General features: G+C 43.8%; 1 protein-coding gene across 1 annotated transcript in view; it reads right to left on the bottom strand.

Annotated features, from left to right (window-relative positions):
• LOC117534853 (astrotactin-1-like) overlaps window positions 1-15167 on the bottom strand; it is a gene marked incomplete at its 5' end in the record, with an annotated part of 199965 nt that extends 184798 nt beyond the window's left edge. Inside the window, 2 exon segments of the mRNA XM_034199104.1 lie at window positions 14978-15032; window positions 15034-15167. Coding sequence (XP_034054995.1) covers window positions 14978-15032; window positions 15034-15167 — 189 coding nt within the window.
• Between the last annotated feature and the right edge of the window lie 1513 nt (window positions 15168-16680).

Below are 16680 nucleotides of genomic sequence, written 5' to 3'. Positions count from 1 at the left end.
CTTAAAAGTTGACCATTGAACTAAAATATACTATAAAATAACTAGATACATAATAAATAATTATTAACAAACAAAATACAAGAACCTTGTAACATTGGTTTATCCAGTGGGTTACACCATGGACAGACAAGGTCTGTTTTTCTTTGTTTACTCCATAGTTGCAGGCTACTTTGTTGAAAGAAAAATACAGAAATATTCTATGAAGAGTTTATCTATGGCGACTGAGATCTACTTTGCAGAAAAGTGCAAGACTCCAACCGACCAACCTTTGGAGACCAAGAGCGCGTGGTGAATGTGTAAAATATTTATAGCACATTGCATAGCCTTAGGATAAGAGCATTCATCATGACATTTGGTCAGACATTTTTTCCGAGTTTCTCAGTGTTATTTCTGTCGTGACATGGGAACAGTGAAAGCCCTTGAAGAGCATCCAGCAAACAGAGCATCACACTGAGAGACTCTCCAACAATACACAATGTGATCATATACTCTGTTTTATTAGAAAGGGAAGAGCTCCATATTATCTTATCTTAAAATGTATCTGAAACTTAACTGAATAACGTATGGTTGACTGATGTGTTTTTGAAGATAAATACATTGTTTCCTATGGTTACGCTTACTAAAAGTCTCCCTTTTTAGCATTCAATAGTAGCATGAGCAGATTGAAAGGGATACTGTGTAGCAATGTGAATAAACAATTTGTTTTATTTGTATTTAATTATTATTCATTATGTCCATGTTAAAAGATGAGTTTCTGCCCTTATCTGTTTTTTAGAAAAAGGTAGGTTTGATGAAGAACAGGGGAGTTATATATCAGAACATAACTCTTGAATCACCACTACTTCAGTCAAAATTGCAAAGATTACATTTACTTTTTCTGGCTTATGAAAAGGTAAAAGCAAATGAAAAATGACAGCAAAGTGACATATATGCCAGTCTCTGCTGATTGATCAATTGGTCCAAACATTACTGCCTTTCAGTCAGACTACTGTGGTAACCATTCCAAAGTATAAACTTCTATATTTATCCCCTCGTATACAAAGCCTTTATATAACCCAGTGTTCACTTACCATTCATAATTAACATTGTTACCGATGTTCTCCTAGGTTAATTCTATATTTATTTTTATTATGTTAATTTGAGCATCATTGACACATACATTTCCTTTAAAATATTAACTTATCTTCACATGAAATGAAATGCCAGTGTGTTCTGGCACACAATCTTATACCCGTAATCATTTAAATAATCCATAGAAACATGTGAAGCTATCAAAAAAATGGAAATGCCAAGTATTCATGTATTTAAAATAACGCTATCATATTGTTATGTGCATCAATTAATTGATAGAGATGTTAAACTACATCACTCAGCCTTATATATTAACAAACAAAATGTACTATAAAATGTTGAATCCTCTAAAAATACCGCAATATACTTATTCACAGGACAAAGAGACACACACACATGAATCTGTAAAGCAGGTGTTGCATGATTCCCAGCTGGTAACCAGGCAGGTGGTGCTTCTCTGAGGTGTGTGTGTGTGTTGCGTGCAAGTGTGGAGGGGTTGCTGGGGTCATTACTCTCCTCCCCCCTTCTCCTATCTCCTGCCCCAGAGCGAGACTTTCTCCGCTGATTCTTTGTTAATATGACAGGCCCTAATAGAATAAATAAGGTGCCTATTTTTACTTGGCTGCTGGCAGGGTGATCACACTTTACACACATACCAGCACACAACACTGCGCTGTAGGTTGGTGGAGGGCTGAAACCTGACTCTGTGGGTGCCGAGGTTGAAGAAGGAGGTCACAGTGATTTAATTGAGAGAGAAGGTAGAAGCTGGGGAGCCAGATACAGAGAGATACAAAAACAAAACAAAGCTGTAGATAACGAAACAATTAAACAGGAAGTTATTAAAGTCTGGCTTTCTGTTTACTGCAGACGCACCTTTGCTTGTTCTCAATATTTTCAATTTGATCTGACATTTAACAAGCTCCATAATGTCACCTTTCGGTGCTTTTGAAGCACATTCATTTTTTAATTGGTGTTGGAGTGTTTTGAAAGGACTCCAAAGCAAGTCATTATTGGAAACAGTTTTTCAAGCAAGCTGGGCTTCAACAAAACTTCCTGTGTGATAGTTCAGTAAGTGAACGTCAGATGAGGGAAGCTAAATGCGGCTAATCATATTCACATCCGTATATGGTGATACAAATGATATTTTAATTGTGAACATGACCTTCAAAATCTGTATGGTATCGGAGGCAGTTTTAAAGGCATATTTGGTTAAATTAACATCTTAATATAATATGCAATTAGAAAACTACAGACACATGGGTAACATTTATGAAAATACCAGCATACAGATGCTTGGTTATGTAGTAGATAATCCAGGAACATCTATATCTGTGATATTTCTCCATTGATTTGTTCATGTTTTCCTTGACATTCTCAAATTCACCTTATAATTTATCATTTTATTTAGTAAAATCAGTAATCCAGATTGGACTGCTACAGTACTTTAAGCACCTTTTAAAGCTCTTCAAAAATGATGCATTCAAAACATTTTGTAGGCCACCTGGGGGCGACATTGACATCTGTCACATTCAATTTGCTGACCATTTACTTTACATGAAGTAACATGAGCATTACTTGAAGTCATGTCTCTGAGAAAATCATGTATGTATTTCCAATGTTCCATTATGTGTGAGTTGCTAACTGTCTCTGTCTGCTGCTTGATGCTGAGCCTATGGTGAGTTTATATGATGGTTTTTAAATGCGGAAAAGGCAGCTGGAGACAAAGAGTGAACCAAACACTGAAGTTGCCAGCTGGAAAACCAAAGCAATGAGCCCAAGGAAGCCTCAAAGTCACTCACCTTATATTTCCTCATACTTCATAATGCTGGCTTTTAACATGTTGGGTGTAGGGGGTCACCAGTACATGTGGCTGAAGGAAGTTCAGCACCACAGTCTACTGTATATTGAGATAGATTGATAGGATTTTATCCTCTACATTTAATCGATCATTTGGAGATTAATGTATTAACTGAATCTCACATGCTAAATAAAGCTGATGCAACAGCCTTTAAAGGGGTCTTTATCTTTCCAATCAATTAGATTTACTTGATGTAATAAAGTGTTGCAACATGAACAGAGCTGAGGCTGCTTTCTCTCCGTTCGTGTCTGATCTCTGGCGAGGTAATTGAGGTCATTTGTCTGACAATAGGAAAGTTGTATCACAACCAAGTGCAGGGAAGAAGTGCTATTAATCACCCTGACGGCGAAATGGCATGGTGGTTAAAAACACACTGCACACAGACTGACCACAGTTAATGGGCTATGGCCCCGTCTCTACAAACATGGCGGATACAGCAATGACAATCAATGCATGGCGTGTCCGAGTACAAATATCTGTGTGTGGGTGGGTGTGTTTTGCCTTAAAGTGTCTGGGTCATTAGGAAACAACTGGTGTAAATCTCCAATTAACTTTACAGACCGTGGCGTACTATGTGCTTCTTCCACCTACTGAGCTCCGGTCTGCTGATTTTGATTCACACTGGATGCACAACTGCCACAACATATCAACGTTCCCCGGGATGTTTTTATCGATTTTGGATTAAAGCGATAATCTTCGCTCAAGGAGTGACTGTTTTATGTAACTGTGTAATTTTGTATTCATGATAATTCACAAAAGCAGATCCCAAAGTATTAGATTTTGTAAATTAGATTTTGCTCATCGTATAAAACACTTTGAAGCATTACCATGACACACATAAGGTGAATGAAAATGTTTCTCTCTTGATGCAATACAAAACATCCTGTGCAGTACTGAAAAAAATACATACATATGTCTTTGGGTTCAAGAAAAGCGCTATAGAAATAAAATGTATTATTTTATTATTATACCGTATCAATTTTATATATCCTTAAAGGTGGGGTAGGTAAGTTTGAGAAACCGGCTCGAGATACACTTTTTGTTATATTCCATGGAATGCTCTTAACATCCCGATAGAAATGAATATCTTAAGTACTTTGACAAAACATCCATAAAAAAATGTCATCTGTGGAAGCCGTAGTACTGTAAAAAGCACGACCAATCATTTTAGCCGGCCCGGCTAAAATAACTGGATGGCCTACCTGCCTGTCAGCCTTCCATCTGTGCACAAACTTATCTCGTGCCCTCATTGGTCATGTGCGCGTTCGTGTGTGTTGGAGGAGGGGCTCTATTGTATTTTCAAATTCTAGCGCACTCGAGCCGGTTTCTCAAACTTACCCCACCTTTAACCATATACATAAATAAGCCTTTACACTGCAGGTGCAGAAAATGATCGGCCCGGCTTCACACTGAATATGGAAGGCGTCGGATATATGTGGAGCAAAAGGTGAGGACATGGATCATCAAACTCTCCTGTGAGCTCATTACTCCCTCCAAAAGGCCAGGACGTTTCCATGAAGCCAGGAAGAGATTAAGAAAGATGACTCTGATTTTGAGTTTTTGCCAATGGAATCTATTTCCTTTCCTCGAAACGAATTATCCTCAGCCAGGCTGAGACTAGCTTTTATTGAATCATCTGAAACCTTCACAGGCCAATGTAATCACCTTGCTCTCTTTGTCCGTTTGTCAGGAAAATACATTCTGGATAGATCTCGCACTACTTCAGTGTTTTTATCGTGGGGGCTGATAAAAACAGGAATGTTGGCTGATGGAAATAATGTATGACCTCCTGTTACTGTAACCTGGTCTATAGCGAAGGTAGAAATAGTTGTAAATGGGAATTTAATTAAATACAAAAGTATAACAAAAATCCTGAGACATTTGAGAAAGGCAATTATTTTTTCTTTTTACATGTCCACATTTTTCTAATTTAGTGAAATTATGTCAAAAATCAGGTAACTTTTTTTTTTTTTTTTAAACAAGTATTTTTTTTCCATTAAACAGGGTTCCTGTAGGTTTCACCAACTCAAATTTAAGACTTTTTAAGACCTTTTTAAGACCACTTTGAATAGAATTTAAGACCTATTTCACGGCAAGAAAGTATGAAGGAAAATTGCTATGAAAGAAGAAATACGTACATGAAATGTATTCATGTTCAACATAAGAATGATGACAGAACATAACAGCATACAGAACTGTGTTAGCGTGTTAGACAAAAAGTGTGTGTGTGTGTGTCTCTGTTTGTGTATGTGTGTATGTGTGTGTGTATGTGTGTGTGTGCGTGTAGTGCTAGGTCGTATACCTCCTGGGTTTTAGGCGGCGGAAGTGACGTAATTGTGGATGAGAAGTCGGCAACTTTTGTATTACAGGTTTAACGTTTACCCTAAATAGAGGAGAGTTCCGCTCACGCACGTCTTGTCACAAATATGAAGCTCATTGAGATCATACTCTATAACAACATTAAAATGCATGAAATATACTTACATTTCAATAATAATAGTTTTATTAAATAATAACTTACAGTTCTTATTTGTGTTGCATTTGTGGATAAAACCCAAAGAACATGTAGGATATAAATACTGGTCAGATATCCACCAGATCTTTTAGTGATTGTTGTCTCTCTTGGAGAAATTAAATTGCAACATCAAATACAAAAGTTAATCTGAAACAAACTCAAATAACATAATGAAATTAATCCACAAATTATGATTGTTGTTATAACTTAAATGTTATACCTGGAAACACAAATACACAACCGAAAATAATTTAATATGCTCGTCTCTTGTCCTGGGTGGCAGATTACGTCACTTCCGCCGCCTAAAACCCAGGAGGGGATCTCGCCGCCACTGCACTAGCTAACGCTACATTAGCAAAACAAACGCTATTTTTTTTGCAAAAGGTGCAGCGGGCTTCAAACACGTTCCCCTCAACTGGTTTCAACCAAGCACTAAATTCGATGTTTTCCAAACAAATATGGTTGAACTTACACTTCCCCATATTTGTTTGTAAATAGATTCGAAGATACCTTAGTTTCTGACTGCCGCTAGCTTGGTTGCTAGGTTACTAGCTGGGTGTTCTCCGATAAGGGGCCGGGGGAAACAAAGTTAGTGATTACTGGTTCCATGTTGATTTAATTCAATACAAATTGTTGGGGGGAACTGAAAGGCTATTACCGTACTGGTTACTTTGCAGCCCGAACATTTCCCCCAAAACACATTCAGACGCGATCGCAACACAGAAGTACCTTTCAAATCCGATCATTTTTAAGACCTTCTAAATCATATTTAAGACCTTTCTTATCTTTTTTGGTCATATCTAAGGCCTTTTTAAGGCCTTAAATTCAGATTATCAAATTTAAGACTTTTTAAGACCCCGCGTGAACCCTGATTAATGAGGGGTAGGTAATTCACTTCAGAAACACTTTTTGTTATATTCCATGGAATGCTCTTAACATCCCGATAGCAATGAATACCTTAAATGCTTTGACAATAAATACATAAAAGATTTCATCTGTGGAAGCCGTAGTACTGTAAAAAGCACGACCAATTATTTTAGCCGGCCGGGCTAAAATAACTGGATGGCCTACCCATAAATATATATAAACACTAGATGACTCACCCGCGCTGCTGGCCAATGGAGACCGACGTTGCCACATGGCGGCCATCTTGCCACAGGCAGCTCGCTCATTCATAACATTATGTCTATGGTGCACTATTGAAATAACAATAGATTGCTCAATTTTCAAACGGTTTGGTTTGTTTTTCAACATGTCTTGTTGTCTCCTGTATCATAGCCATGCTAATAACGTTTATAATAAACCAAATTGTTTGTAAATCAGTCAATAATTCAGCGAGTTAAGAGTATATTTGTGCAGATAACTCACCTTACAACAGCTGTAGCAGTAGTTGTTGACTGTGGCAAGATGGCCGCCGGTGAGCTACGCTGGCGACTCCCCCTTGAGCCATCTAGTGTTTATATTAGGGCTGTCAAGTTAACGCGTTAATAACGCAAAAAAAAATTAACGCCACTAATTATTTTAACGCGATTAACGCATGTGTATTTTTTTTCCTCGGCCGCCCCGTAGTTTCAGAGCGCATCGAGTTTAAAATACCATCTACAAGCTGATGCTGACAGCCCCGCTCCTGCCGCCCGCTTGTGGCAGACCACACTTCCACGCTCACCGGCAGGCACCGACTGGCTGTTGGGAGGACCGGGAGAGTGTGTGTATGTGTGGCCCGAGCGATCAAGAGAGAGACCTTACGTGCATTGTTGTTGTTAGCATCTGGTGCTAGCTTGCTGCGCTAACGGATATGGAGCTGTTTAAATGAAAACAGAGGAGTGTGGTGACACGTTATTGGACATAATTCACCTTGCTTATTGTGTTGCCACACGGACCCTTTAGTGGGGAACACCTGTAGCTTTAGCTGCCATTCCTGCTAGCTCATCATGGCAGAGCAGTGCATGTGTTAACCTCTCTGAAGTAATGGATAATAAAGATTGGAACTCCATTCTTAATACACCGCCTCCGACTCTCTTTTCACGGCACTACACTGGTGACCCTGACTTTTCCGAGAAAGTTTCCGGAAAATTAACGAACATGGCTGAGCGCGATGTTTTCATAAAGCTGCCGGAATTCTGGGAGCACACCGCGGAGGCATGGTTCGTACACGTGGAGGCACATTTCGCCTGCCGACAGGTCCGTGACGGGGACCTAAAATACTACCATGTGGTAGCAGCGCTGGGGAGCTCCACGTCATCCAGGTTGGTGGGATTCATCGCAGCCCCCCCCACATCATGGCAAATATGAGGCGATTAAGGCCCTTCTCCTTAAGACATTTAGCTTATCTGCTAAGGAGAGGGCCCGCCAGATACTTGACATTCAAGGCCTAGGAGACAGCAAGCCATCCCAGCTAATGGAGAAAATGCTAAATCTGCTAGGGGGGGAAGATCCCCGTATTTTATTCACGGAGATTTTCCTGCGTCACTTGCCCTCCCCGGGTACAGACGGCGCTGGCCAACACGCCTGTCACGGAAGCCCCGTGCTTTGGCTGAGGAAGCGGATCGTTTTTTTCCTGGCTACGCAACAGCCCGGGGCAGAGACGTTAGCCGCGACGCTCAGCGGCCCACCGGCAGTCAAGAAAGCGTGGCGGAGGCCGGACACGGCTGTGGCTAGCCGGCGTGGAGACACCGGAGAGTGCGTTTACCACGCACGTTTCGGGACAAGGGCGAAGAGATGCATCGCTCCGTGCAGCTACAAACCCCCGGGAAACGGAGGGGCCGGCGCTCAGTAGTGGCTCTGAGCGTAGGCGGCACGTGCAGGCTCCTCTTCGTCAGCGACAGCGTTTCGGGGAGCCTGTTTCTGTGTGACACGGGCGCTCAACGGAGCGTAGTTCCAGCGTCGAGTGAAGACGTCGCCCGTGGGGGGCACGGACCGCGATTGACGACGGCTAACGGCAGTCCCATTCGCACGTACGGCGTGAGGCCTATGTGTTTGTGCATCGGAGGACAGCGTTTCAGCTGGGATTTTGTGACAGCGGACATTTCTTTTCCCCTCCTCGGAGCGGATTTTTTTGTGTGCTCATGGACTCTTAGTGGACGTTAAGAATAGGCGTTTGGTTGATGCCTTAACGTTTTCTTCCCTCGTGTGCACACTTGGCAGCGCAGCGTACGACGGGCTGTCAGGCTCGCTGTCAGGTGCAGACACGTTTCTCAGACTGTTGGCCGAGGTTTCCAGACCTGTCGCTACCCACCTTCTCTGCGCTTACCACTAAGCATGGCGTGGAACACCACGTCACTACCGGGGGGCCTCCTGTCTACGCCAGGGCCCGGCGGTTGAACCCTTCTAAGCTGGCTGTAGCGAGGGCGGAGTTCGCAACCATGGAGCGCCTGGGCATTGTCCGCCGCTCCGACAGTCCTTGGGCTTCCCCCCTGCACGTCGTTCCCAAATCGAACGGCGGGTTTCCGCCCGTGCGGGGATTACCGCCGACTCAACGACGCCACTACGCCTGACCGCTATCCGGTGCCGCACATTCAGGACTTTTCGGCGCATCTGGCCGGTACGGGGGTGTTTTCCAAGGTGGACCTGGTGCGTGGATACCACCAGGTGCCCATGCACCCCCTGGACATTCCCAAGACAGCAGTGATAACGCCTTTTGGACTTTTTGAGTTCCTGCGGATGCCTTTTGGACTCAAGAATGCCGCTCAGACGTTCCAGCGCCTGATGGATTCGGTGCTGCGGGACCTGCCGTTTGTGTTTGTTTACCTCGACGACATACTCGTCGCCAGCGCTTCAGTGCAGGAGCACCTGTCCCACCTCCGAGCCCTTTTTCACACGGCTCAACGAACACGGATTAATCATCAATCCTGCAAAGTGCCAGTTCGGGGTGTCGGACATCGATTTCCTGGGGCACCGCGTCACCAAGGGCGGTGCGACACCTCTGCCAGCGAAGGTGGAGGCTGTTGCGGCGTTTCCTCGCCCGCTCACAGCCCGGTCGCTCCGTGAGTTTCTGGGGATGGTGACTTTCTACCACCGTTTCATCGCCCGGGCCGCACACATCATGCGGCCGCTGTATGAAGCGTTGAAAGGCAAGACCCCCGTCCAGGAGATCGACTGGACAGCAGAGGCGGACGGCGCTTTTGCTGAGGTCAAGACCGCGTTGGCTCAGGCGGCTTTGCTGGCACACCCATCATCTACGGCTCCCATCTCCATCACCACGGACGCGTCAGACTACGCGGGTCGGCGCAGTGCACGAGCAGTGGGTGGAGGGCGCTTGGCAGCCGCTCGCCTTTTTCAGCCGCCAGCTGACGCCTAGAGAACGCAAATACAGCGCCTTTGACCGGGAGCTCCTCGGACTTTATTTGGCCGTGCGGCACTTCCGTTTCATGCTGGAAGGCCGTGAATTTACGGCGTTTGTCGACCACAAGCCGCTCACCTTTGCCATGTCAAAAGTGGCGGAGCCTTGGTCGGCACGTCAGCAGCGGCAGCTGTCCTACATATCGGAGTTCACTACGGACATTAAGCACGTGGCTGGCAAGTCGAACCTGGTTGCTGATTGCCTCTCCAGGGTCGTCATCGGTGCCGTCCAGTTGGGCCTGGACTATACTCGCATGGCGGCAGACCAGGTCACAGATCCCGGCGTCCAGGCCCTGAAGGTGGAGAGCGCGGGGCTGCGCTTGGAGGACGTGGTGTTCGGCGACGCGGGCATTACTCTCCTGTGTGACGTCTCTACGGGCCTGGCGCGGCCTGTCGTCCCTGCCAGCTGGAGGCATCCTGTGTTCGAGGCTGTGCATGGCCTGTCACACCCCGGCGTTAAACCTTCGGTCCGTTTGGTAGCGGCGAAGTTCGTTTGGCAAGGACTGAAAAGGGACGTGAGGACTTGGGCCAGGGAGTGCGTGGCTTGTCAACGCGCTAAGGTGCACCGCCACACGAAGGCCCCGTTGGAGCGTTTCCTGGTGCCTGAGAGGAGGTTTGATCACGTCAACATTGACCTGGTTGGTCCGTTGCCTTCCTCTCAGGGGTTTTCCTACCTCCTCACCATGGTGGACAGGACGACCCGTTGGCCGGAGGCGGTTTCCGCTCGTTTCGACATCAGCCGCAGACGTTGCCCGGGCCTTCATTGCAACGTGGGTGTGTCGTTTTGGCACCCCGTCAGACATTTCCTCAGACAGGGGCTCTCAGTTCACGTCCGAGCTCTGGAACGCTGTGGCAGGCGGTTTGGGGGTTAAGCTGCACAGGACTACCGCTTACCACCCTCAGGCTAACGGTCTCTGCGAGCGCTTTCATCGCTCCATGAAGGCGGCCCTCAAGGCCGGCCTAACGGACGGTAACTGGGTCGACAAGCTGCCCTGGGTGATGCTGGGCCTGAGGACCGCACCTAAGGAAGATCTGCAGTGTTCTACAGCGGAGATGGTCTACGGTCAGCCGCTGAGAGTTCCGGGGGATTTCCTCCCAAATGCATCGGCTCCCTGGTCGGCGTCGGTCCAGCGGGCTTTCCTGCGTGACGCCGCTGAGGCCTTTGTTCCGATCCCTACTACTCAGCACGGTACTCAGGTGTCCCAGGTTCCCGCAGAGCTCCGCTCGGCGGAGCACGTGTTCATCCGGCACGATGCGCACAGAGGCCCCCTGCAGCCCCCTTATGATGGGCCTTTCCGGGTCTTGGAGCACGGGGACAAGCACCTGGTGGTCGACCTGGGTGGCAAGGCCGAGCACGTCTCGGTGGACCGGGTGAAGGCTGCTCACCTGGACTTGGACCAGCCTGTGGTGCTGGCTCGACCTCCGCGACGGGGCCGCCCCCCGGCCTCGTCCCCTGTCACGGATTTAAGACCTGTTGTCCCGGTCCCTCCCCTTCCGGGGGCCGCACAGGCGGGAGTCACTTTTCCGACTCCCGTGCTCAGGAGTCGTGGGGGTCGGCGTGTCGTTCCTCCCCGCCATGCTGATTTTGTTATGTGTGAATTCTGGGGGGGCTTGTGTGGTGACACGTTATTGGACATAATTCACCTTGCTTATTGTGTTGCCACACGGACCCTTTAGTGGGGAACACCTGTAGCTTTAGCTGCCATTCCTGCTAGCTCATCATGGCAGAGCAGTGCATGTGTTAACCTCTCTGAAGTAATGGATAATAAAGATTGGAACTCCATTCTTAATACACCGCCTCCGACTCTCTTTTCACGGCACTACAGGAGCGACATTTCGCCACAACTGCGCCGAGCACTTGACTTTATGCAGGAAGCCAGACAGTGGGACATTGTACGAAAAGTCAGCACACTCAGCACGGATAGTGCGCAACATGATTGCAGCGTCCAGGCAGCTCCCGTTCGAGCATATGCCTGGAGTTGCACATAGCTCCAACGATCCATCACACACACACACACACACACACACACACACACACACACACACACACACCACACACACACACACACACAACACACACACACACACACACACACACACACACACACACACACACACACACACACACACACACACACACACACACACACACACACACACACACACACACACACACACACACACACACACACACACACACCACACACACACACACACACACACACACACACACACACCACACACACACACACACACACACACACACACACACACACACACACACACACACACACACACACACACACACACACACACACACACACACACACACACACCATTTGTATTGTATTATTGTATGAGAGAGGTTCCAGGTTGAATTGAGGCGAATATTTGTAATGTTCATAGGTTGTTGTGTTTAATATTCATGAGAATATTTGTCATTGTTCAAATGATAATAAACATTAGCATAAAGCATATTTGTCCACTATGTTGATAAGAGTATTAAAAACTTGAAAAATATTCCTCTAAGGTACATTTAGAACAGATAAAAAATGTGCGATTAATTTGCGATTAATCGCGATTAACTATGGACAATCATGCGATTAATCGCGATTAAATATTTTAATCGACTGACAGCCCTAGTTTATATATATCTATGGGCCTACCTGCCTGTCAGCCTTCCATCTCGTGCAAACTTATCTCGTGCCCTCATTGGTCATGTGCGCGCCAGTGTGTGTTGGAGGAGGGGCTCTGTAAGGAAGTTTGAAGGAAGGGGCAGATTTTTTTCGGCTGCATACTTTCAAATTCTAGCGCACTCGAGCTGGTTTCTCCATTCTTACCTACCCTACCTTTAGCTTTTTAGAAATTAAACTTAATGTCTTAATATATAAAATATATATGCTTGCCCGTTCACAATTAATACATTTCTGCATGTTCAGCTAACATGCTATTCCCATAAAAAAAAGTGACACAAGCAGTTAATTGAGAATCATACATTGGAAGTAAATGGACTGAACCCCTTTTCTCTATTTTCTCTCACATTAGAGTATGTCAAATTAATGGGTATTGATTACGATTGTATTAATGTTAAAATAGTCTACACACGTCTGTATAACACAAGTTGTGTGATCTGTAACTGTATTGTATCTAACTGTTATCTTCCCCCTGGACATTGAAGTTGAAGGCTACAGTAGAAACAGATCAACAGTAAAATCAGAAAATTGTAACCATACCATTAAATATTTAAGCACATTTTGTTACCCATGTTTTATTTCGGATGAGTTAACAAAACGCAGACACGCTGTCCATCAATATTACGAATGTTAAAATAAAGTCAAATAAACAACAATATAGATTATAAGTAAAAACACATAGAGCTTAGGACGGCAGGAACTCTTTTCAGTACACTATCACCAATCAAAAAAAGAAAAAAAAACTTAGAATGATACAGAAAAAATAACAATTATTGTGTACAAGAACAAAGCTTAGAAGTGTATAATGTTTTGCTTGTGTTGAAATATTAACAATGTGTGCAACCAGTGTGTCAGAGACGTCTCAAAATGAAGAGTAATGCACTTTTCATGAGGGTGGGGAAACTCAGTCATCTAATGCCATATTTCAGTGTGGAGGTAACTGGGAGCTAACGGTGGCGCGCAGCATGGGTGTCCTTGCACTAAGTAATGTAAGGGAAGAAGAGTGGCAGAGGCAAACAAAGAGCACAACAGCTGACAGTTTGGAGTTATTGAGTTGAAACGGCAGGGAGAGAAGTACACTTTCTTACCTCTGCTGATAAAACAAGGACATAAAGACTGATGGCTGACATATGGTGGCATTTTGATTAATAAGACAAAGAGCAAAGATGCTGCTTCTTTGATTGTTCACTTTAGTAGAAGTGGTTCAAGTCCTTCTGGAGAGTGCTTGTATAGTTTACTGTAATTGCTTGAGATAGAACAATGGTGATTATGGTGCCAAGACAAACTCAACAGAACTACAACACACACTCTCTAGTGTGAGTAGTGCCATTGGCTGTAATGTATTTAACATGTATCGTGAAGACAATGCCAGGATATCAATCAAATACTTTGTTACTGTACCATACATTTGTCTGGTATCAGTAATTTACTTCACTACTTATTTTTCTGACAACTTTTTACTTTTACTTTTTACATTTTGAACACAAATACCTGTACTTTCTACTTCTTACATTTTCAAAACAGGCTCGTTATTTTAGTTTTAATCTGCGTTTGGTGGCGTGATCATTATTATTTAGAGTCATTGCGTGCCTATTGATTTTAACACAATCCGTGTATCCATCATTTCCTGGTCTTCTCTAAAGAAGAGGGACCAATGAAAACTGTTGTTCAGCATTGAAACATTCATTAGTTAACAATTACATTATTGTTCTATTAATATAAAGGGAGGTCAATTACTCTTTAAAACAATTGGTAGTCATGGGTACTTTTTACTTAAGTACATTTCGAAGCCCATACTTCTTTACTTTTACTTGAGTACAGAAGTTTAGTCAGAACTTCTACTTTTACCAGAGTATTTTTAAACACAAGTATCTGTACTTCTACTTGAGTAAAGGATGTGTGTACTTTTGCCATCTCTGCTCATGGCATCCGTCTTAAAATTAAGTCCAAACAGAAGCAGCTGTACATGAACCTTGAAAATCAAGCATCTTTGTATTGATACAGGTGTGTTGAAAATCAGCCATCATTCAAATCCACCATGTCCTGTAAAAGCTCTGCCAAAGCGATCTACAAGAAGTATTTCCGTTTAGAATGCAGACCAAAAACCGAATAGTTTTTGGTCTGGCCATTGTTTGGATGGCCAAACACACACATAGGAATTCATTGAAATAATGCCACCCTGGGATCCCAGTCAAATCTCTTCACAACAGGGTACTACCAAAATAAAGGGAATGTAATAGGGGCTTTGTAAAAAAATAGTTCCCAATGTGATGATTTCTCCAGGCATGAATGTATTAAATTATTGAAGTATCCTCAAGAGCCCTGCCAATTCTAGAATTTTTAACATAATAATCCAGAAACACCCTACACCCACTGCAATAATCGACTGTGTTCCTTATATATTATACACAGTCACAAACACAAGACCTCACCCTTGATGCTCAGGCCAAAACAATTACGCTCCATTTTTTATAAATATCATTCCTTGTGTGTGTGTCCTACCTTTGCTGATGTCCTGGTACTCGAGCCACAGCTGTCTCTGGACCTGTTTGTTGGGGGTACCAGATGGTGCAGGACTCCTGGAAGCCGTACACCGCCTCCTGAACATAATGGTTCCCAAACTCCCTGAGGATGGAGACAAAGTCGCTCCGCTGCGTTGCCCCGTCCAGAGAATGGATGGCCGAGCTGAAAGCTGGGTAGAAAAAAAAAGGTATCCAAATGAGAAACAAAAAATATAACCGAATGCAAAGATATATGCATTTTGTTTACTCAGCTGTATCTGGCACACAAATGCCTCTTTTCAAGATGTAAGGGTTTTATCACTAAGGCGAATAAAGCTGTTGAGCCTCACAGGATCTTCATGGATCATATATAAATGCAGCTGATACCTTGGTATGGATTATTGGTAACCCTGACTATAACTACTAGTGATTCCAACTGTTCATATCCTGCAATATACTTATGGGGGCGGGGGAAATAATCGATACAGCATAGTATCGCAATACTTTGCGTGGTGATATTGTATTGATACACGGACGGCAAGTATTGATATTTTATTATATAAACTGTAGCATATCCCTCCGAAAGATGGTCGTACACTTGACTGATGATTTCTAATTGATTGAAAACTCAAAAAAACAATGTAAATAAGCTATACGACGACACAAAACAACAAATACATTCAAGCTACATCCATATGAGCATTACTTTAGAATACCATTAAACAAGTGAACTTAAAATAGTTAATACAGTTATAATACAGTATATAAATAAATTAAGACACAAAGCACATTTAGTATATAGTTAACACTAATATTGTGACTCTTCGGGGGGGGGGGAATTAGCATATCGTAGAATTGCAATACTATCGTATCGAGGCTTAAGTATCGCCATGGTATCGTATCGCGGGGAGCCATGGTGATTCGCACCCCTAATGCCTATTCTCATCTTTAGTTATAATTGTAAAGGAAACTTCTGTGTAGCATGCAGTGGAGTCACCGACTCAGGAAGGAGACAAGGGAAGAGTCGGAGCTTTGATGTCAAACCACTGTGATTTATTTGGAGTTGGTACCAGAGTATTCACATCACAAATCCAAGAGTCAGAGGTTCTGACTTCACGGTAGAGTTGCCACATCAATTCTGGAGAGCCTCTCTCTTGCCAGCCCATCTAACTGGTTTCGCAGAGAGTAAACAACATATTTGAGAAGATAGCCTAAACAGTGTGGGAACACTGAGCTACTTGCGTCGGACACTTATGACCTCGAAGATTTCACCTTGGAGTCCACAAATACAGAGAAGGAAGTGGTACCCACAACACAGACCATCTGTGACCCAGTATTGACCGGTCACAGAATGGGAACAATAACATTATTGGCTAAGCAGCCTGTGTCCTTAAAGAAGGTAAACAGACATCAAGGTTTGTCCTGTATGTTACAAATTGGCGTCTATGATAATTATTTCCATAACAATAATCATTTTAGTTGCCTAATTATTATTAGTTATCTATTTAAATGTACTTGAGATAAGAAAAGAAGAAGCCTATAATGTGCAATATAGGATGTCAGACAAATGTCTTGCAGGAGATATAGGGTAAATTATTGTATGATATGAGGGATGAGGTAGCAATGGGATTACTTTGAGCTAGTATGACCAAAACAATCAATTTGCATGACTATTTCAACCATCTATTTTAAAATGGAAATGGA

Source organism: Gymnodraco acuticeps, unplaced genomic scaffold, assembly GCF_902827175.1.
Source record: "Gymnodraco acuticeps unplaced genomic scaffold, fGymAcu1.1, whole genome shotgun sequence".
Taxonomy (NCBI): Eukaryota; Metazoa; Chordata; class Actinopteri; order Perciformes; family Bathydraconidae; genus Gymnodraco; species Gymnodraco acuticeps.
The sequence above is the reverse complement of the archived record's forward strand: the minus strand, read 5'-3'. Positions and strand labels throughout refer to the sequence as shown.